General features: G+C 30.8%; 3 protein-coding genes and 1 non-coding gene across 4 annotated transcripts; 2 read left to right on the top strand and 2 right to left on the bottom strand.

Moving 5' to 3' along the window:
• Positions 1-2895: 2895 nt before the first annotated feature.
• LOC103489894 (uncharacterized) lies at positions 2896-7929 on the top strand. Its single transcript, XM_008449231.3, has 5 exons — positions 2896-3256; positions 4419-4507; positions 4604-6520; positions 6685-6862; positions 7183-7929. Exons 1-5 carry the CDS (start codon positions 3193-3195, stop codon positions 7791-7793), a joined length of 2859 nt encoding a protein of 952 aa, XP_008447453.1. The 5' UTR covers positions 2896-3192; the 3' UTR covers positions 7794-7929.
• A 1945-nt stretch (positions 7930-9874) lies between these two features.
• Positions 9875-12721, bottom strand: LOC103489885 (protein SODIUM POTASSIUM ROOT DEFECTIVE 3-like). The gene is made up of 4 exons (XM_008449220.2): positions 12251-12721; positions 11155-11377; positions 10574-10649; positions 9875-10174 (listed from the first exon to the last, which is right to left on the bottom strand). Exons 1-4 carry the CDS (start codon positions 12598-12600, stop codon positions 9990-9992), a joined length of 834 nt encoding a protein of 277 aa, XP_008447442.1. The 5' UTR covers positions 12601-12721; the 3' UTR covers positions 9875-9989.
• A 2884-nt stretch (positions 12722-15605) lies between these two features.
• On the bottom strand, positions 15606-15679 carry TRNAV-AAC (transfer RNA valine (anticodon AAC)). Its single transcript has one exon. It is a non-coding gene; the product is annotated as a tRNA-Val (tRNA).
• A 4156-nt stretch (positions 15680-19835) lies between these two features.
• Positions 19836-21584, top strand: LOC103489875 (exocyst complex component EXO70H1). Its single transcript, XM_008449207.3, has one exon. It carries the CDS (start codon positions 19836-19838, stop codon positions 21582-21584), a length of 1749 nt encoding a protein of 582 aa, XP_008447429.1.
• The last annotated feature ends 679 nt before the right edge of the window (positions 21585-22263 follow it).

The following is a 22263-nucleotide window of genomic DNA, read 5'->3' as shown; positions in this document are numbered from 1 at the left end:
TTTAGGTAGTGGAGATTTTCATATTAGGAAAATGAATGAAACCTAATTGATTAATAAATTAATATTTGTTAATTTTAATTAATTATTGAACATACATACATTATTTATACTTAATCAATCACTATGGTCACGACATTTTTTAGCACATTGCATGAAATTAACAGGTTTGGATTTGATGAAATTCCTTTGTAATTCTAAAAAATAAATTAAGAGAAAGAAGAGGAAATTACAAATACTTTGAAAAGTTTTTTCATTAATAATAATAATAAAAAAAAAGATATCTTGTTAATTAATCTTACATACAGTGTAAATTTGAGAGTTGTTCCCACATACGAAGGCAGGCAATAATGGATGAGGTGAGGGAAATTAGGTTTAGGGGCAACTATGATTTCTTTATATATTCATCAGTTATTTGCATGTATTAATATTAATATTTGTGATGGAGACATGAAAGCTGGTTGGTGTTTCAAATACTACTTTCATTCTTTCAAAACAAGCAACAACACACATTAGACATGGAAAATAGTGCCCTCTCTCTCTCTCTCTAACATGTGTATTTAATCATATCAAATTCTCAACATTATTTTATATTTTCATATCAATCTTCCCAATGTCTTTGACTTTTTCTTTTCTTTTTGTTCCAATTATCTATGTTCACCTATGATGTTTTATGTATAATTTTGCATTGTGTGTCACGGGAGGGTTTCATAATTTCAATCCAGGGGATGAGATGTTTGATATTTACTCCATTTTCATGTCAATATATCTCTTTTAAAGTATAACTAAAACAGTGTTAAGGAAAAGGTTTTATGATATTATTTTTTCTATCGAAAAAGGTCAAACTTCTTGTAGTGAAGATATTAACGATCTTTCTTCTAAAAAAGAAAATTAATAATATAATAATATAAAATCAAAAGATAAAAATCACTGTTCACATGATAAATAAATTATAGGAATCTAATTTGTTAATTTGTTATAATCCTTTAGGTGATCTAATTTGAATCGGATTGAGCCATTGATATCAATTTGATAGTTTGAAAAAAAAACATATAAATATAACGACCCAACTTGGATCAAAAGAAGACAAGATCTAGGTTTCTCTAAATGTCTATTAATTATATGCTTATAGCCATAATCAACCAAAAGAAAAAACAAACAACAAACAAAACAAAGTGGATTTAGACTAATTATTACAATGTTATGTATATATGTTTGCTTAATTTGCAAACATTAACCGAACCAATCAAGTGCTTTTTGAATCACATTTAGCCATAATTGATGGCTTTACAAAATTCCCCTATCAACTATCATAGTAATTTTTAATATAGATGTTTCTTTACGGTTATAGTCGATGTCTTAACTATTTGATTTACGTTTATGTTAAAAGTTAACAAACATGAATGTAATAGATCGTTTGAAATTTTTTTCTCGAGAGATATGTAAAATAAGTGTGAAGGGGTAAGTGACAAAATACGAACATGCCTACGCTCTAACACAATGGTTCCAAAAATCAAATAATCCAATGCTTTGTTTGGTCCATGTCATTGTCCTCTTTCACTTCACTTTTCAATCCAAGATTCTATCACTATTGAAATTACAAAGTCCAAACAAACCCTCCAATACAAACAATAATACACATTTATATTTGTCAAACTTGTGAGCACATACTCCAAGAAAACAAGACCTATCTATATTTATAAATTTTTTGAGTTTGAAAAGTTAGATTTCAAAACTATAAATTAAAAGTCTCTTGTGGATATTTAAATTTCAAATCCTCTTTCAATATGTAAAAACATAAGAGACAACTCAATTACCAAAAATTGGATGTTTCCTAACTATATGAATGGGAAGGTGTTTGATAATATATATATCCACATTAAAGTTCACAAAATTCCATTAATTTTGACCCTTTCTTTCTCTTGCATTTCAAACTTTTAAATTAATATAAAAAGTATTATGTTAAATAATAAAACTTTTAAAAATATTTACGATATATAACAAAATCTCAAATATTTACGTTTAAATTTGGTTACATGATCGTTTAAATTTGGAAACCCAATTCTAAATATAACTTTTTTCAAAATTTGGTACATGATTTTTTTAATTTTTTTGCTACACGATAATTTATATTTCTTTTTTTTACACTTTCGAGATTCTTTATACACGATCGTTTACTTTTTTTACACGATCGTTTACTTTTTTACACGATCGTTTACTTTTTTTTGTTATTTTTTTGTACATGACGTTAAAAAAGGGAAAAGAAAAAGACAATAAAAAGAAATCGTAGCGAAAAAAGAGGAGGAAAAGTAAAAGAGGAAAAGAAAAAACGATGAAAAGATCAAACGACGTAAATAAAGAATTGAAAAATAAGAAAAATGATGGAAATAAATTGGAGAAAAAAAGGAGGAAAAAAGAAATACGAGGAAGAAGACGATAAAAGAAATAACAGGAGCAAGACAAATCGAGGATGGAAGAACAAACTTAAAATATTTAAAAAATTGCTAATTTTACGAGTTTTATTATACGGACATAGATAATTTGATATTTTGTTACATTTACAGAAGTTTTGTTTTTCATAGTAAAAAAAATACATGAAAATAATGTAGTTGATACATTCAATTAAATAAGTCTTTTATTAATACCAATAGAATTATGATAATGGTAACTCAACTCAACTCAACTCATAAACGTAAAGGTTGAAATCTCAAAATTCATACTTTTGTACTTAAAAACACTGAAAAATATTATTAAATAAAAAAGAGAATATTAATTATGTAGGTAAGTTAATGCGACGTGGAGTATGGAGAATATTAGTGTTAGCATACAAGTTGAGTTGCCCGCGAAGATGGTGAACCTCTCTTCTCTCTCTCTCTCTCTCGCCTTTCTATTATAATCTCTGCGGTACCTTTTTTTGAAAGTTCAAAAACAAGATATAAATTCCGCCACCTCTCCCTCTCTCTCTTCTTTCTCTCTTCTTTCTCTCTCCTCACGCGCTCAATTCCTCTCTCCCTCACTACTCACTACTCACAACTCACGCCATTTTCACCGCTTCCACTCTCCCACGGCAGTTGCAACGGATCCCTCCCCCCCCATTCAATTTTCCTCTTACTCCAAAACATTCACCACCATCTTCTCTTCTCCCTCATTTCCTCTTCATCTCTTTCTCTTCATTTTCATGAGACTTCCACTCAGATGATTCACCATACCCGCTACAAGGTTGCTGCTACTCATCTTGATCCCACCTCAGTACGAGCAGGTTACTTTTTCCTCATTTCTCTCTCTCTCTCTCTCTTCTCCTCATGTTTGATGAACTTTGTTTATTACAAGGATAGAAGGAGAGAATAACTTTTTTGTGTTTTTGCTTGTTTTTTTCTTTAGTTCCTTGGTTAATCAAGGATGGAAATTAAATGTGTTTCTATTTTGTTAGTGGTACTTAGTGAAGAGTATCGTCCTGTTTGGTTGATAACAAAAAGCGGAAATCAAGAATCTAGAAGATTTAGTTGTTGAATTTTGTACTTAGTGAAGAGTATTTTTCTATCTCCTTATTTTGGTGTTCGTTATGTTTGGTTGCCCTTACGAATAGGTTAGTTTTTGCTCATCTCTCTCTCTCTCTCTCTCGCTGATGTTTGAGAAACTTTGTTTATTAGAAGGAGAGGTACTTGTTTGTGTTTGTTTTTACTTGGTTCTTGGCCAATCAGGTATGGAAATGTGTTTCTATTTTTGTTACTGGTACTAGTGAAAAGTATCCTTCTGTTTGGTTGCTAAGAAAGAGAGAAAATCAAGAAACTATGAGATTTGGTTGTTAAATTTGGTACTTAGACGAGAGTATCTTTCTGTCTCCTTATTTTTTGTAATCTTTCTGTTTACGAAGATTTGTTGTTGTAAAGATTGTTATCGGTAAATTGTTGGATGAATTAAGAAGGGGAATATGACGGAAACTTGCTTTTTTTTTGGTTGTTATGGAGTAAATATGATGCAATTTGTTGATTATTAGCTAGGTTATCGCCTATAGTTTCGCTTAAAGTGAACTATGTAGTTGCTTTATGACTTTCTATAATGGTATGTGTATGATCGGTGCTCTTCTTCATGATTGTTTCAGTTTCTTTTCGGTTTGGCGTTTTTCAATTATGTTTTGTGTCTTTCAAGATCACGAGTTCTTTTTTTCTTCTTTTTTTTCTCTTTCCGTCATTCTTCCGTTTTGATAATTTGGCACGCCTAGATGCAATTTTCCAAATAATTGCTCTCTTCTAGTGTTCTTAAATCGTCAGAGCTCTTTTTATAACATCCAACAGCTGGACTGTAGGTCTTGGTTCTTGAAATCAACTAAGCGTCTCTGTCGTTGAAAATCTCTGCTCTGTTGTACTTTGGTCCCTCTGTTATAGAATTTGCACCCTAAAGTTTGTACGATTAAGTTTCAGGAAATAGAAAGAATGAGAAACAGAGAAACTTACGGACTATGGGCTGTGATTCCGGTTCTTGCAGTAGTGGAATTACAGAAGACGACTCGGTATGCAAGTTTTATTCATGTCTTCTCTAGCTTATTATGTTTTTGTATCAAAGAGATGTAAATAAGTATGATGCTAAACTAAAATTCTTCTTATAGTTCACTCTTGAGCTGGGGTGGCGATCTTCTAAAGGCTCTTTCGGAGCTCCAGTGAAAAAACTATTAGCAGATGAAATGTCTAAAGAAACTGAAATGAAAAAGAGGTCGCCCAACATTATCGCCAAATTGATGGGGCTTGATGGCATGCCACCTACGAGGTGTGCTAATAATCGACAAAAATGTCCATCAGAGGGCTCCTCCCCGAGGTGTATTTCAAAGGAGAAAGTGGGAAGGAGGGGCACATATTTTGATGGTCAAGTGACTAAGAGAAGCTCAAAGGATCAACAGGAATTTAAGGACGTCTTTGAGGTCTTGGAAACGTCAAAGACAGGGCAGAGTAGAAACCCAGATCAAGGAACTGGATATTTTGAAGTGACTGAATCAGAAATGGCATTCATTCGGCAGAAGTTCTTGGATGCTAAGCGATTATCAACTGATGAGAAGTCACAAGATTCAAGGGAATTTCATGATGCACTTGATGCTTTAGAGTCAAACCGAGATCTTCTACTCAAATTTCTACATCAACCTGGTTCGTTGTTCACTAGGCATCTGCATGATTTGCAAGATGTTGGCTCCTGCTCTGTCCGTGGTTGTTTACCTATTGAATCATTAGATAACAGGAAGCATGACTACCCTGGGTTTCGGGACAATTCAGATAGGGGAACTCCTCCAAAAAATAGAAGTAAATCGATTAACAATCATTCCAGCTACTCAGACAGTTCCTTTTCCGCCCATTCTTCAAAGTCTTCTCAAATTTTGGAAAGTAAAGACGAACTGGATCATCTTCCCACGAGAATTGTTGTTCTCAAACCCAACATTGGCAAAGTGCAAAATGCTAGGAATATTATTTTCCAAGCTCATTCTTTTGAAGAATGTTCAGATCTTGGAGAGTTAAAAACTGTTGAACGGACAAACAAGGAATTTAGGGGAAAGAAAGACTCCCTAGATAAGAAAGTTGTATCTAGGCACAGTTGCAAAGAATCCAGAGAAATTCCTAATGGGAAAACGAGGCAGATGAGAAATGAAGTTAGTGTATCCCCTTTGAATTCAACATGTTCCAATTTCCAAGGATACGCAGGGGATGAGAGTTCTTGCAGTTTGTCTGGAAATGAATCGTCAGAAGAACCTGTGGTGAGGAATGTTAATTTAAAAAGTTCATCCAACTTGAATATGGGATATCGACAATCATCTTCACGTCATAAGGAATCGTCAATCAGTAGAGAGGCAAAGAAAAGACTCACTGCTAGGTGGAGATCCTCCCGGATCTCTGAGGATAAGGGAGTTGTTAGTAGAGGCAGCACCCTGGCTGACATGTTAGCTGCCAATGCTAAAGAAGTTACACTTGCAGATTCGTATGCACAAATTGCAGAGGAGGGATTTGCAGGGAAATTCTCTAACGATGTGCAACCTGGTAAAAAGGTTGAACCTTTTGGCATAAGCAGCAATGATGGCTGGAAAGACGGCAGTATCAAACTAACCAGGTCGAGATCTCTTCCTGCTTCATCAATTGGCTTTGGAAGACCTAAAACAATGCACCGATCTGACAAGCACTTAATCTCAAAAGAGCGTAAACGGGAAAACAATAAGTCTGTAAAAATCAATTTTGATCAGAGGGAATGCTTACCATGGCAGAAATCAACACCCAGCAAGATAACACCTTCATTTAAGGGAAACCAGATTAGCACAAATGCTTGCTCTCTTGATCACAGTTCATCTAAAATGGCTTCTATGGAGTTTGAGGCCTCCTGTTCCTATGTCAATGACAGAAATCCAATTTCTCAAAGTGTTGAGGATGATGGAGATGGCTGCACAATGACGTTTCATGAAACACCTAATGACTTGGAGTTGGACTCATCAGAGTACATATCAACAGTTGGAAATTCTTGTGTTGACCACCAAGACAATACAATACAAGAGGTTTGTCTTTACTTCTATTGCTGATCTTTAAATGTTTTTATTATATAAATTAATTACACTATCATCTTGTTGTGAGCTTGCATTTTCTCCATTTTCAAATAGTAGGCTCAATTAGTAAACATTTTGGGTGGTGTTCCCGTTCTGAATGTCTTATGACTTTTCAGGAAGAGCTATCGGCAGCAAGTCCCGTGCTCTTGCACAAATCTGTACCTGCTCTTGAATCTCCAGCTACCTCGAAGGAGGCTGATCAGCCAAGTCCAGTTTCAGTTCTAGAACCTGCTTTTGGTGATGATCTCTCCTCATGTTCGGAATGTTTTGAGAGTGTTAGCGCAGACCTCCAAGGTAGTTGGATTTAAATTGTATCTATTCAGTCTCTTATCCTTTGGTAAACTTATTGTCGGAAATTGATTTTTTTTTATTTATCAAGGATTAAATCATCGATATTGGTATCGGTATTGATATAAAAAATTGAACCGGTTGAGTAAAAGCAAATAATATTGTTCCTCTTTAACTTACAAAATGATGATCTTCTAGGGAGTTTCTTGGCTGGTTATCATTTTTTCCAAAACCGTACATATCCTGAGGATTTTTATCTCAACAGAATCTTCGTTCATATGCTATTCTTTGAGCCCTCTAACATAGTTTCCCCTCATTGATTCCAGGTCTCCGAATGCAGCTTCAACTACTCAAGTTTGAATCCGAAGCATTTACAGAGGGTCCCATGCTTGTATCCAGCGATGAAGATTCAACAGAAGTATCTTCTGAGTTACCAAATGAGAAGAAGGGTCCGTGGAGAACAAAGGATTGCTGGGAGTTATCTTATTTACTTGACATCTTAACACATGCAGGGCTTAATAACAATTCCAATGCAAGTGCTGTGTTAGCAACCCTGAACTCCTCCAATTGCCCTATCGATCCAAAGATGTTCGAGCAGCTTGAAGAAAAGCACAGTGTAGCTCCCTCAACGACTCGGTCTGATAGGAAGCTACTTTTCGACCACATATACTCAGGAATCATGACAATTAGCCAACAGTTGATGGATCCCCAGCCATGGGTGAGGAGGGCGTCAAGAACACAGATTTCTAGGAAATGGATGATGAAGAATGAGGAGCTCCAGAACAGAATATGTAAGTTTCTTCACACCCAAATAGTTAGGAATGATATAGTAGAGGAGTCAGAATGGCAGGATTTAGGAAATGAAATCGATTTGATAGGTAGGGAAATTGAAAGGTTGATGATAAATGAGCTTTTAGATGAAATAGTCACAATGTGATATAGAGTTTTCGTTATTCTTTTTCTTTTTCTAAAATGTTAAAAGGTCATAGCATGAAATGTGTAGATTGAAATGTTGTGTAAACCACTCATTTCTTCAATAAATGGAATTAATGACCCTACCCTTTCTGTTCTCACTCAAAAGAAATCTTAATAGGTAATCTAAATTATTGCGATCTTACTACTTGAACATTATCTATTCTATAGTATAGGGCGTTAATTGTGTCCCCTCAAGTTATAAATAAGATAATCTAAATTATTATTCTTAGGAAAGTTTGTAAGTATTAATTTGAGGTTATGAGTGGTAAACCTTTCTCTTCCCAGTGGCACATTTTTGAAGGTGGAAAGACGCAAGTCATTTTCTTACATAGCATTGCATTATGTTGAGGAATGAGATCGTATTTTCTTTTCAAAGTTAAATGGTCTTCTCCCAAGAACCAATCTATTTCACATCTCAACGCCTTATATTGCTCCATGTGGACTCCCAATTATGTCGCCATCAATCTAACGGTGCATTTGTTGAGTAATCATATTTAGCTATAGCAATATGCACAAATACATCCCACTTTCTTTCTTTTTTTTTTTCTTTTGAGTACTAAGAGTTGTCTTTTAAAATCAAACATTATGTCAATTAACTTTCAGCGAAACTCACTTCGACATATACATTCTATTCTTATCATGTACAAATAAAAGATTATAAGTTTGTTATATCATAAATTATAATTAGACGATAAATTATAATTAGACGATTGATGAGCGTAACTTGAACTAAAATAATTCACATTATGTTAGTTTATTGACAAAGACCACGTACATTTACACCCAATCACATTATAACCTAGCCAACTAAAAGAGTACTTGGATAATTGGTGCATAAAAAAAATACTTGATTTTCTTTAAAAATCATGTAAAAAGAATAGCTAAAATGAGCATAACTCAATAATTTTAAATAATTTATCCCTCTAATTAAAATGATGAGAGGAAATTGTCTAAACTAACTTATTGAAGTTTTCACATTATCAAATTAGCATCTTTCTTAGGAGGTGATTGAACTAGTTTTTCTTTTCTTGCTCGAGATCGAGACCAAGATTTTGTATAAAGTTTGTTTTTTTTAACTTTGCTAAGGGATTCTTGAGTACCAAAATTCTAACCAATATTTGGAAGAAAAAAAATGGTTCTCGATCTATTTCGAACAAAATTGTATCAAGAAAACTCAAAAAGTTGATAATTTTGGATGAATCGATACCAACATAACTTTTTTCAAATATCATGCAATTTAAAAGTTTTAGCAACAACTATCTCTCGTCAAATTTTTTATCGTAATCTTCCCAAATTTTATATAAACATGTTAATTGTAAATTAATCACCACATAAATTCGGATAAATATTTGAGAGATTGTGTAAAAAAAAAATTGATATAAGATTTATGATACGGGTAATCAAATTTGAGGAAAATTTAAAAAATCAATTAAAATCCGTTATGAGATTTGACAAGATATTAATGCTCAGTATTTTAAGACGTTAATACTCTTAAGTTTTAAGATAATCTTATTGATCGATCACCGAAAAAAACTAGTTCAACAACTTTTAAATAATACGCTATTTTGATAATATGAAACGTTTAATAAGTTAGTTTAGATAATTTTCAATTAAGACTTAAATAAACAACAAATTAACCATAAATCATACCATCTATATATATATATATATGAAATTGATTTTGTGCTTTGTCAATTATTGGAATAAGGGTTTATTATTATCAATCTATGAATGTAAACCAACACCTATAAAAGAAAAAAGGTAAATATACTAAAATTGAGAAGGCAAACAAAACACTATTATTCCATATAATTTCACCAAAACAAGGAATTAAAATTCCAATAAAAGATATTTAAAGTCATCCCCATTTAACAATATAAGAAAATAGGGTTTTTATTTCCTCATTCATAAATTTCTAATCTAAGCTTTTAAACAAAACCAACCAACAACTCACTTTAATGATTCACTTATCCTAAAATAAATATACATTAATATTAACCTTATTATTCCTAATCATTTTGCTTTTACTTCTTTTTGTAACGATTCAATCCAAACTTTATAACATTTTCATATATAATGGTAGTCGAGATTGTCACAATAAACATAAGCTTAATATTTTCACAAAAATTAAAAAAGAAACTAGAAAATAAAATTTTTGTTAGGTTTTTTCCAATCCATTTGGGTGATGATTTCGATTGAGATTAGGGTTTGGAGTTGGGTCTGCATATGGCCAAAATTGGGCATTTTTAACCTTTGATACACTTTCCAACATACCTTGCGGTGTTATATTCCCCATTATCGTCACCTTTTTTGCCGCAAAATCAATGTTGAATGAGTTCACTCCTACATTCAACAGATCAAGAATTGTGAGAGTGTTGTTTTAGTTCGACTTATTTTAAAAGGTTAAAAATAAATCAATATATAAAATTTATTAGAAATATTGAGTTTGAAAATTTGAAATATAAAAATAATAATAAAAAAAAAGTGTTAATTTAATTTCTATATTGTTTTAAAAAAGTTGAATGTGGTTTGAAATTTTTACTATATATTATTTCTTGGGACCATAGAGTTTTCATCAAAATAGACTAAACTCCATTTTATTGTTTTTGTTCCTTTTGGAAAGGACAAAAAAGGACTGTTTACAAATATATAAACTTAATTTGATTCTCTTAATCTTTTAGATAATTTTATATGTATGTATGTATTAGTATTAGTATGGTGGGGTTAATTAATTAAGCTTACCTTCCATTTTGGAAAGATGTTTCCTCAGTTTTCCTTCACAGCCTCTGCAATGCAATGATACCCTCAAAACAACAACCTGATAATAATACTTCACATTAAATCATATTTTATTTTATCATTATTATTATTTTGTATTTGATCACATTAATTTAAACATACACACAAATATTACAATTTTCTTTTGCACCATTACATTCCCACATATCATTGAATTATAATTATTTTATAATACAAAAGTTCTCTCTACCAATTTTTCTTTTTTATGAATAAGAGAAAGAATACAAAAGAAAAAAAAAATTAAATAAATATATTTGGTCTTTCAAATTTTGAAAGTATTTAATAATTTTTTAATTTTTCGAGTTTCCATCCAATCCAATAAGTTCTTTTAAATCCTAACTTCTTTAAAGAAATTAAAACTATTTAGTCCATTAAAAAAATCAAAATATATATATATATATATATATATTTAAAATTATATTTAAGAAAATTTCTAAAAATAGAATCAAAATATTTTAAAAAAATAGATATATATTTGAAGTGGGTATTGTTTTTTCATTTATAATAATGTCTCTTAGACTAACCTGATTGGAAGGTGGAGATTTATTGCAGTGGTCGTCGGAAGAAATCTGGGGCGTTGGTTGAGGTTGGTGTGGATGTTGTTGGTCAGAAGGAGTAAGGTTTTTGTGAATAGGGATAGGCGTGGAAATCCGATCCATAGAACCATCACGAACCGACTTGTCGTTCAAAAGGTATCGCATCGACCCAGGAGGCGTAGCCAAATCACTCGGCTTTGCACAACTCCACCTGATTCCTCAAAACTAATTTGTTATTCTTCAATTCATGAATTAAATTTCCCACACCAATTCCTAATCATTTCTTTCATTTATTTTTCCAAAAATAAAAAAAATAAAACTTTAAATTTAGTTTATATTCCTAGGTTGTACTAATCTTTGGTGCATTTATTAAATTATCTAATCATATTTTATAAATACAAATTTCACTCGCTTGCTTCTTTTCACGAAATATTTTGAGTCGTTATTCATATGTGATGAGAGTGAAGTGAATAAAAATAGTTTGATTATGAATCAAAGCTTTGTCTATTGAGTATTCCAAATTATACGAAAAATATTGTCATAAGCGGATTGGTTACCCTCATCATAGTGTTCAATAAGCTGATTTTTATTTAGCTCAACTGACACCAAAAGACTCAAATGTTGAATATCCTCATGTACTAAAAATGTACTCAAATGTTGCTAAAAAAATATTATTTCGATTGGATCTAAATAATCCAAAATTTAAAATATTTCATCTCGATAAGAATGTTAAATTATAAAAATTGATAAAACAATTATATCAATAAGTATTTTAAGGAAACATTTTCAAATATAGCATAAATAACAAATTGGAGTATGTACGAGTATAATAAAATATAAGTTTTATTGCTAAATCTATTTTAAATATTTTCAAAGTTTTATAGTTAACATGTAAAAATAAAAAAAAAATTAAAAACTTAAAGATAGTAAATGAACATTTTAAAATAGTTATATATGAAAATGTGAAATTTTGTAACGTAGATTTGAAGAAAAAGGAAAAGTAAAATAAATATAAAAAGCAAATAAAATGAGAAAGAATTAAAGGGAATGGATAAGAGTTTGAATTAGGAATGAAGGAACAGACCTTACAAAGTCAGTTGTAACAATCGATGAACTTTTCTTGATCTTCTTCTTCTTCTTCTTCATCTTCAAATCCTTATGATTTTCGGACCGGATCTGGTCCCCGGCGACATTAGGGGAGGCGGCGGCGTGGAGTTGATGGTAAGGGAGAGGATTAATGGGGGAGTATTGGGAGGAACATGGAGGGTTGGGGAAATTAGTTCTAGAAGTGACGTTTGATCGTCTCCCGTCGGCGATGATTGGGTTGTGGCGGTCGATAAACCTTCCGGCGGCGGCAACGGTGGCCGGGGTAGATGAAGGTTGGTCGACGGCGGTGGAGGCTTGGGAAGCGCAGAAGAAATCGATGGTTTTCATGATGAGACTTTTGTGTGTGTGTGTGTTTGGATAAAATGGTTTTTTTGGTATTTCCTTTTATCTCTCACACAGAAAAGTGTGAACTTCAGTATGTGTGGTTCAGAAAAAGAGAAGAATCAGGCTGTTGTTTTTGTAAGGATTCCCATTATATATATACACACACAGAAAGAGTTAGAATTACAAAAGAATGAATATGTGCCAAAAATATTTTTAAATTTTTGAAAATTTAAAAAAGTTTAACAAAAAAAAAAAAAAAAAAAACCACTCGAATTGATCCAAATTTTACTAGCTCTTTACCCTTCTATTATGGTTGAGTTGGATACTAGAGAAGTAGTAGTGAATATTCTTAACAACCGTGTGTCGAACTTTATCGAGGTGGAAAATGTAGTCATTGAGACTAATTTTTTCTTCTTGTTTTGTCCTCATCTTTGGAACTAGCTAGATCGATCACGATTAGTGTGTATATTCATTTTATGTCGTAGGGTTTGTATTTTTTTAAAATAATATTATCTATTTCTTAGAGAAATATTGAATGTTTGTTTTTCTTGATTAAATGTTATATATTATTATTCGGGACCTATTTTCGTTGTCCCTAAAATGTGGGTGCTATTAAAGTTTAATTTAATTAAAATAACATTCAAACTAATATTAGAATATGAAAGAAGTAAAAGGTGAATGATTGAGTGATAAAGATAATGTTTGTTCGATAGATAGGTGTTTAAATTATAAAATCAAACCTAAAAGATAAAAAAGAGTAAAATATAGTTAAATTGGAATTAAATAATTTAAAACTCAAGAACTTATAGTAAATTTTTTTAAACATAAACTAAATAAAAAGTAGACCAAGCTAAATTTTTTTTTTTTTTATTTATGTGTGGAATGATATCTATTTAATAAACTATTTCGAACTAAAATTTGAAAAATTAATTTTTTTTATATTTTTTAAATTTTAGATAAATATCAATTTATATCCTTAATTTTAATTTTGGTGTTTAATCAATTTAAATTTTAAAAAAGTTACTTTTTTATATGTATTAACTTCGAAGTAATAATTGCATTCATTGGTGTTTTTAATTTAAAATTGTAAATAAAATATTTAATTTTAGATGGGATTTGATAAGCATTTGTTTTTAAAAATGGTTAAAGGAAAGAGAAGGGATTTTATTGGAAAAAGGAAAAAAGGGCATCTTTGCATTTCCCAAATATTATTTGATGGGGACAGTTTGTTTGTATCATCAGTCTTCACTAATTGCACTTTATTCAAATTAATAAATTAACTAAATTTCAGAACCTCTCCTCTAATTTATTTATTTATTTATTTATTTATTTATTTTTTTGTATTTTTCTAAAAATAAATTAGTAATATTGTTTAAATTAATTCCATATTTTGGGCTTTCCCATTTCACCCCCTCTCTGCACTTGGGGGTTGTTTATTTATTATTATTATTTCTTTACCTGGAAAGAAAGTTATGATATTAAATATAGGTTGTTAATTATATTGTGAATTTTGTATTTTTGAGTGTTGGTAATTTCGAAAATATTTTAAATTTAGTGTGGTGGAGTATGGTTCTACCACATCCACCATTAAATCAATCTTATCAAACATTTTTAAATCCTACACATATCCTGTTATTCAATTATTCCTTATGCTATCCCTAATACACCATCCATTAAATTTGTTGTTTAAATTTGGGTATTTATTATCTCAATTCCATGTTTATTTAGATTTATTATTTTAATTCTATCGTTTTAATTTGGTCATTTAGATTTGGTTACAAGATCAAATCTAAACAATTTTTTTTTCTTTTCAAAATTTGATTTTTTCGAGCATCGTTTATATTTTCAATATTCTTTTTGGTACAGGTTTAGGTTTGTTTACACGATTTGTTTTTTCAAGATTTTTAGTAGATTGTTTTAGATTTGGCCAAACGATTTTTTTTTTAAATTTTAAATTTCAAGATTTGAAAAAAAAAATCAGATTTTGTTATAAGAAGAAGAAAGGAAAAAAGTGGATACAAAGAAATAACAGTGATTTGATTACTCTAAAATTTGTTTAATTGATTATTTCACTTTAAGAAGGGAGGATTTGAAAAATATTTTAAAATAAAAATAATATTAGAAGTGAAATTAAAAAGTATTTAATTGCAATTTTTGGTGATGTAAATGGGAATGAGAATTGAGGCTTAAAATAGAAAAAATGAGAGGAAGGCAGGTGAGAATGGGAACTAACATTTATGAAAACAAAATAAAATAAAAAGAGAAGTGAAAAAGATTTTAAAAACAATGGGGACAGACTGTCACATACTTTTTTAATTTTTGGACTCACCCAGTCCCCACAACGGTTATGAAATTTGGTATCCACATCTCCCATTGCTTTCATCTATTCCCATCCCAATATTACTTAAACCATTCCCCCTCCCATCCCCTAACTTACACACCTCCAACACAAACACTTTATCTCAGCCTCAGTTTAGTTCAACTAATTTTATAATATTTATTCTATCTTTTCAATTCTCCTTCTAAAAATTATATCAACTCTATTACCAATCTCAAGCTTATGAAATGTTTTGTCAAAACTCAAAACATATTTATACTAAAAGAACAAATGTTTCAAATCTCTGTACTTAGAGATATATGGTTTTCTTAAATTTGAAATAAAAGTAAAATGGAGGAAATGGGTTAACATCTGAACGAAACGACATGTAGTATTTAAATGACAGCGTACACATTCAATGCTCCTTAAACACCCAAACGACAGTAAATTGAAAGGAGAGAGCAAAATTCATTCATTTCAACAATTACTACAAAACTATAAAAATTTGTCATAGTTTTAAATTTTCATAAATATTGCATTTAATAATCATTCAATTGTATTTAATACAATCTTACATATTCATAAAAAGAAACAAAACAATAAATAAATATAATATAAATTGATTATCCCTTCTTTTCTTTTTTTTTTTTCACTACTTATAAAAATGTCAATCTGACAATAAATAAAAGATTGGCGTCGCCCGGACTCGAACCGGAGACCTTCAGTGTGTTAGACTGACGTGATAACCAACTACACCACGACACCGTTTTTGTTCACAAAATTAAGAATAAGAATTATATTTGTGTCAAATTTTGTGTCGTAAAAAACTTTTTTTTTTTTAATTGTTAAATTTCTTTGTTTTCTAATTCATGGATTTCTAGTCATGTTTTTTTAAAACCAAACTAACTTCTAAAAACTAATAATTGTTTTCTTTGTTTTTGAAATGAGAAAGAGAATTATAACTAAACACCGTGATTAACAAGTAATTGTAATTAAAAAAATAATTAACATCATTATAATCGAAAGAGGTGTTTGGAATGAGCAGTGACTTACAATAATATGGAAATTATAATAGTTTGAGTATTATAATAGTCTGCGTTTGGGATGCAGATTGTTATAGTCTGGTTTCATACACGTAATGAAAAACATATAATTACAAATTAATATTATTATAATTATTGTACTAAAACAAATAGAAAAAAAGAATGTAAATTAAGAAAAGAGTTAGTGAGTAAACAACGAAAAAAACAGTTATATTACATATGTAGGAAGTGAAAAAGTATACAATAAACTTTACACATATATTTTAGAGTTTTTTTTTTTTAAAGAATATTACATTACAAATATCAATATTTGGCAAAGAATGATATTTGTAAGTACCACAGTGTCTGTAGTATCTAAAACCAAACGAGTTTTTTTATACGAAATTTATATGTGGTGAGTTATATCAATTTAAGTTATGAACTTTTATGAGTTATTAATTTATAGTGTTCATTATGCTTCGTTGAAAAAACTCTAAATGAAACTTATAATTATATCAATTAAAGCATTTTTTTCCTCTTCGAATTTGCTTAAGTATTTATTCTAACTAAAGCATTTGTTTCTCTAAAAAAAATCACATCGGACAAACAAACCGTAAAATTTGAATTAAAATTAAAACCCTTTTATATTTCCTTTATAAAGACTGATACATCTTTCCTTTTGTTCTTTAATACAACAAAGAATGGAGGATAAAATGATCGAGAGGGAGGTGGTTTTAGGAAGAAAAAAGGGGAAAAAATGAATGAAAGAGAAAACAAAGAAAAAAAATATGAAAGAGAAAACGAAAATGTGTTATAAAAAAATAAAATAAAGAAGAGAAAGAAAATGAAAGTGGAAAAATGGAGAAAAGGAAAAAAAGACGCATGGGGTCTACCTCTAAAATCTTGAAAAGGATTGGAGAAGGAGTGTGAACTAGGTTTTCCGAGAAGGACGAACTAGGTTTTCTGGGAAGGATTGGGGAAGGAGTGTGAACTAGGTTTTTCAGGAAGGATTAGGGAAGGAGCGTGGACTCTGTTTTCCATAATCTAGACCCCAAACGTGGAGTTTTCAAATACACTTATTTGTCCTTTTTTTTTTTTTTTTAATTTTCTTGCTCTTTCGTTTATAAACTCGAGTTCAAAAAACGAAATTCTTTTTCCAGAAAAATCAAAAAATAATCCACTCCACTCACCCATAATTTGGGGCTCAAACGCCCCTCAACTTTTTATCAATTTGAGATAATTTATTTATGAGAAGAATATATGTGAAAAAGTCTTTTATGGTTACAGTGAAAGATGGAGAAAAATGTTGGTTGTCTTCTGAGCTTTATGGACAATGTCTATGCCCATCAAAAGTCCTCTCTTTTGATATCTCACTTTAGGTTATAACTTCATAAATAACTTTCTCCACAAATACTTTAATTTGATTTTTTAAACTTTTGGTTTTTTATTTGGTAATTAAGAAAAAGTAAACTTTTTATGACATGAAATTCAAAGTGTTATTGGAAATTTAATAGAAAAAAACAAACCTAAACTAAAAATAAAATCACCATCGAACAAAGTTTTACACGTTTACTATATATAAAATTGATAGACACAAACTTATATAAAACCATTGCTTTCTATTTTTCTTTTATTAAAATTATGAAAAAACAAAAAACAACAATCATATATTTTTGGAGAAGAATTAAAAATGAGAGCGAAAGTTTAGCTAAGTCGTTTGATGTGATATTTATTATCTTTGTGTTTGAACTTTTAAAGTGAAACCTTCAAAGTTGGAAATGACACAAACAAATACACATCAAGGACTTGTAAAACTTCCAAGTCTATTATTTGATTTAACTACGGAGCTTTGGTTAATGAGCCAACGTTAAAGATTCATTTTCTTTTTCGATAAGTTTTCAAACTCTGAACGTAATAATTCGTTAACTGTTGCATCATTTCAGTAACGTGAGTTGTATTATTTCGTGAAAATATAAGTCTTTTAAAATACTAATCAATTTGAAGAACAAATTCTCATACTCAGAGGAACAAATCACACATTTTTCCATTAGGGATAGGTGCACAAACGATAATATTGAGATTTATTGATCGTTGAACGGAATCAAAAGAATGTTGTAAATTATACAATAACAGAAAGTTTAAATTTTAAATTGATATAATTATTAGTTTATGATTTTTTAATTAATTCAATCTCTAAAGTTTAATGATATAAATTGATCTTTTTCTTACGTATTACAAAAAAAAACTAGTATTTTTCTTTTTAAACTTACTACCAAAGTTTTCAAAAGCAAAGGAAAATTTAAAACCAAACACATATTACAATCAATTTTATTATTAGAAAAACATTTTTCTCTACACATGTAATTACTTCCACCATAACAATTTCAATCCATTGTATCTATGGACGGAGGTCAACAAAACTACATATTTTCATCTCGAAAAAGTTGCTTCTAGTCGACATCATTTGCACCTACTAAAATTGAAAGATACTTGAACACTTACCCTCAAAGGACGTGTTCCGTTTAAAAAAAAAGTAAAATAGGATTTAATTAAAAGAAAATTCACTTACTTAATTTTTTTTTTTATATGACAAATGAGGGTAACATAAAAAGTATAGAATATGGAATATGGAATATAGAATCTATGTGGATGGGGATACATTACATAATTGAATAATTGAAACATGTAATAAAATGATATCATATATATATATATATATATGTATAGATTTTAAAGTTGTTGATATAAATGAAATATATTTAATTTATATATTGACTTGACTCTTTCTTACACTTTTAATTTATTATGATCATTTATTACAAAAATATATTTAGAACTCCTAAGTCATTACATCTTTTTGAAAATTATTACCTCCAAATTTGTCTGTCTTAATTGACTTCTTCTCTCACTAATAACTCCAACTCCCAGACACAACAAATTCCACCTCATTCCATCACCTTCATACCACGACGTCGTTTCATGTCCTTCTTCGAGTCGATAACTTAGTTATCAACGGCTACTTTTACCTGCAACTTTATTCATTTGTTATTTACATTCTATCTATATAAAGCTAAGCAAAAATTTAAAAACTAAAAAGAAGTTTTTAGAATTTGACTAAGAATTCAATTGCTCTATTTTTCAAATATGCAAATAATCGGAAGAAATATAGAGAAAATAAGCTTAATTTTTAAAAATAAAGACAAAAGATGAAATGGTTACTGAACTAAACCTTCGAATTTGAACTTTTGTTTTTGTGCTTTTGGTCAACTTTAATCGTAAAAGTAAATATAACTCAGCTAGTTAATTAGGTTCTGTTCCTTTGATATTGTAATAAAAAAGTATACACTAAGTCTCGAGCATCTAATTTTGGATCTATAATTTTTATACTTTACAAATGTTTAATAAGTTCTTAAAATTTTTAATTCCTGTGCGGAACCAAACCGTAAATTTTCAAAATTCAAGGTTTAGAATAATATTAAACATAAAATTTATGTAGGGTTTAGAATAGATGAAGTTAATTTTCAAAATAAAAATTGATTAGCAAAAAATTGAAAAATAAATCACTAGTGGACAATATGATGTACTAGTTCATGAACGAAGAAGAACGTAGAACAACATCAACTCCAAAAAGTTCGAAATAGGTTCGTAGAGAACTCGATTGATATAAAGTTGGATCAAATTAAGACAATTTCGTTAGATTAATAATATATTTTGAACGAAACAAATAAAATATATAATAACTTTTGTTTTTAATCACAACTTTCAAAGATGAAACCTATAAATTGAATTTCTTTTTTGTATCCAAATTGGTGGCGCCCAAATCCCGGCGTTTGGAGAAACCTTGAAACGCTGGAAGTGGAAACTTTCTCGGGAAACAAAGAGTTCTTCAATAATCTCTAATGCCAAAAAATGGGAAGAAGATTTTTGGATTTTGCTCAAAGGTGTTATCGCCTTTGGTCTCTCCTAGTTACTCCAACAATTCTTCTTCAACCTCGGAAGTTGCTTCCGAATCGATGATTGATCGGACTTTGCAATCCGCTGCAGAAATTATCAACAAATGGAGCACGGAATCCTTGGCCTATACCGAAGTGTCCTCCATGTTTCACCATAGCAAACAAGAGGCCTTGCGATTCATCCGATGTGTCAACGAACTCCAAAAGGTTATGTATCTCTTGACCTCTAAGAAACTTGTGTTTTCTCATAGATTGATGCAGATTGCGATGAAGAGACTTCAGATTGAGTTCTATCGGATTCTTTCCGTGAAACGCGAACCGTTCGATGTAGAATCGAGTCCAGTCCGAGTTCGTACAGCAGAGGATTGTGATGTGAGGAAAATTTCATCCGTCGCCATGGCGGATCTGAGAGCGATAGCTGATTGTATGATCTCCACTGGTTATACGAAAGAATGTGTTGAAATTTACGGAACTGTTCGCAAATCTGTTGTCGACGAAGGAATGTATCGTCTCGGCATCGCGAAGTTTTCATCGCAAATTATCCGTAAGATGAATTCTGAAGCCGTTGATTTGAGAATCACGAAGTGGTTGGAAGGTGCGATTACTGCAATAACAACGATTTTCAATGCGGAGCGAGATTTATGCGATTACGTTTTCGCGAGTTCCGAATCCGTTAGGGAATCTTGTTTCACCAAAACGTGCAAAGACGGTGCTATGATTCTGTTTGCATTTCCAGAAGTTATCGTGAAGAATCAGAAATCGCAGAAGAACTTGTTCTACTCACTCGATATGTTCACTGTCATATTCGAGAACTGGTCAAGAATTGAATCGATCTTCTCATTTGAATCCACTGAAGTAATTCAATCACAAGCCATCGCCTCGCTCAGCGTTCTATCGGAATCAATCTCCGCAGTGCTCTCAGATTACGAATCCTCCATTCAAAACGACTCCTCGAGTTCACTCTCCGTCGATGGCGGAATACACTCGTTATCTCTCCAGTCCATGGACTGCCTCTCTCACCTCGCCGAGTACCGAGAAATCCTCTACATAATCTTCTCCCGGTGGCCGCCGCCAAAGAAATCAACTCTTCCGTCCGATTCTAATTCCAGTTCTTTAGATTCCGACGATTCTCCAATTTCATCAGTTTCTTCATACATGGCGCGGATAATCTTCATCCTCCTCTGCAAGCTCGACAGTAAAGCAAGGCAATGCGACGACATTTCACTCTCATACCTTTTCTTAGCCAACAATGTCCGATTCGTCATCTGGCAGGTCCAAAGCTCCAACCTCCACTATCTTCTCGGAGAGGAATGGATCGAACTGCACAAAGGAAAAGTAAAACAGTACATCGACAGTTACGAGCGATTGGCATGGGGAAAAGTAATCTCGACGCTGCCGGAAAATCCGACGGCTGCTCTTACGACGGCGGAAGTGGCGGAGGTTTACGATAACTTCAATTCGAGTTTCAAAGAAGCGTACCGGAAACAGAGATCTTGCATCGTACCGGACCCGAAACTCCGATTCGAAATATTGTCGATAGCGAAAAGCTGGTTGCCGGTGTACCGGGAATTTTACAACACGCACAGATTTCCGGTGGGGGAAGAGGTAATTGCAAGATTGACCCCTGAAGATGTAGAAAATTACTTATCTTACCTATTTTTTCCACAGGTTGAATCACATTCATTACCCAACTAACCAAATCCTTTTCTTATATACCCTTACTATTAGGTTTAAAAGTACTTCTATACCTGACTGTCTATTACTAATATAAAGTCTATCATCCTTAAATGTTAATTTGATTACTTAAAATATTGTCATACATTTCATTATCCTACCATATTACAAAGATTTGTCCTTTAATCATAGGGAATAAAAAAGCAATTGTTAATATTTACCCTTAAATCCTAAAGATTTTATTAATTAAAATGTTGAAATCATTTTGTATCACAAAACTAAATATCTCGTGAAACCTATTAAACTCCTCGATTATTATAAGTTAATCAATTTAGATATTTTATTATTAAAACTTAAGGAAGGATAGAAATTGATATACTTTTCTAAAAAGACTAACCATCTTCGTATCACATATTTAAAAAATAGATTTGAACTCCATCTTGGGTATATTTATTTATGTCTGACTATTTAATCTCACATAATCTATAGTCAATGGATAAGATAATGATTGTCATTTTAAGATGGTTTTTTTTTTTATTACATGTGTTTTGAATTAGATAAAGAAATAAAATTGAATAGATTAGTATGTTGTGAAAGTAATTTTTAAAGTAATTTTTTAGCAATTAGAAAGTAAATTAAAAAATATATTTAAAATAAATAAAATTATTAATATACAAAAGTGGAAAGTAAAGTCAATTGG

The sequence above is a fragment of the Cucumis melo genome, chromosome 8, assembly GCF_025177605.1.
Source record: "Cucumis melo cultivar AY chromosome 8, USDA_Cmelo_AY_1.0, whole genome shotgun sequence".
Classification (NCBI taxonomy): Eukaryota; Viridiplantae; Streptophyta; class Magnoliopsida; order Cucurbitales; family Cucurbitaceae; genus Cucumis; species Cucumis melo.
Note: the sequence above shows the minus strand (reverse complement) of the source record. Positions and strands in the feature narration are given on the sequence as shown.

Bases quoted from the DNA above. Each gene is read 5' to 3' on its own strand.
- LOC103489894 (XM_008449231.3), top strand. From the start codon at position 3,193: ATGATTCACCATACCCGCTACAAGGTTGCTGCTACTCATCTTGATCCC. The intron at 4,508-4,603 runs GTATGCAAGTTT...TTCTTCTTATAG, and splicing joins GAATTACAGAAGACGACTCG to TTCACTCTTGAGCTGGGGTG. The intron at 6,863-7,182 runs GTAGTTGGATTT...CATTGATTCCAG, and splicing joins TGTTAGCGCAGACCTCCAAG to GTCTCCGAATGCAGCTTCAA.
- LOC103489885 (XM_008449220.2), bottom strand. From the start codon at position 12,600: ATGAAAACCATCGATTTCTTCTGCGCTTCCCAAGCCTCCACCGCCGTC. The intron at 10,650-11,154 runs GTTAGTCTAAGA...TATTATTATCAG, and splicing joins AATCTCCACCTTCCAATCAG to GTTGTTGTTTTGAGGGTATC. The intron at 10,175-10,573 runs GTAAGCTTAATT...TGTTGAATGTAG, and splicing joins ACATCTTTCCAAAATGGAAG to GAGTGAACTCATTCAACATT.
- LOC103489875 (XM_008449207.3), top strand. From the start codon at position 19,836: ATGCCAAAAAATGGGAAGAAGATTTTTGGATTTTGCTCAAAGGTGTTA.